Below are 673 nucleotides of genomic sequence, written 5' to 3' on the forward strand. Positions count from 1 at the left end.
ACGCCGCAAATTTGCATCTCCCACCCATTCAGGGGTAGAGCCAGCTCAACAGCCATATTCTGATGTTCTTGTCCAATACGAAGGTACATCGTTGACGAAAGCTGTCGAGTCCGTCACCAAACCTGTGATCAAACTGGACAGCACCACACGCAATGATCACAGTGGATCGTTCGACTGGCGAAGCATCGCACTGAACTGGAGCGCCTCGCGGAACGTCGCTGCTTCCGAGTGAATGTCCATCTGCTCGCAGTAGCCCGTCGCACGACGCACCGCGAGGTCCGTGACCGGGTACCCGTTGAGGAGAATCTGACCTTCGATCTTGCCGCCCGTCTTGCGACCGGCGATGACGTCCATCAAGGTGGTCTTGCCCGCGCCAGACGAACCCATGAGCGCCGTGATCGTGCCAGGAAGAGCGTAGCCATTGATGCGCTTGAGCAGCTGCAAGTTGGGCTCGCCCTTGGTCGGACTCGGCACCGAGTACCAAAGGTCTTGGAAGGCCAAAACGACAGAGGGCGACAACAAGCTTGACCCAGCGACGCGTACCGCAACGTCTTCAGTCGCATGGGTGACATCCGTTGGCGTCTTTGGAGAAATGCGTCGGCAGATTGCAGAGCCGGCGCCATGCTACTCGAAGGGATGTGTGGCGCTGCGAGTAAAATGCAAAGTGATCTTT

General features: G+C 57.5%; 1 protein-coding gene across 1 annotated transcript; it reads right to left on the minus strand.

The window, feature by feature from the left end:
- Positions 1-156: 156 nt before the first annotated feature.
- On the minus strand, positions 157-572 carry SDRG_02368 (ATPase; the record flags this gene model as incomplete). The annotated part of the gene is made up of 2 exons (XM_008607952.1): positions 157-466; positions 544-572. 2 exons carry the CDS (start codon positions 570-572, stop codon positions 157-159), a joined length of 339 nt encoding a protein of 112 aa, XP_008606174.1.
- Between the last annotated feature and the right edge of the window lie 101 nt (positions 573-673).

Source organism: Saprolegnia diclina (assembly GCF_000281045.1).
Source record: "Saprolegnia diclina VS20 unplaced genomic scaffold supercont1.5, whole genome shotgun sequence".
Lineage (NCBI taxonomy): Eukaryota > Oomycota > Saprolegniomycetes > Saprolegniales > Saprolegniaceae > Saprolegnia > Saprolegnia diclina.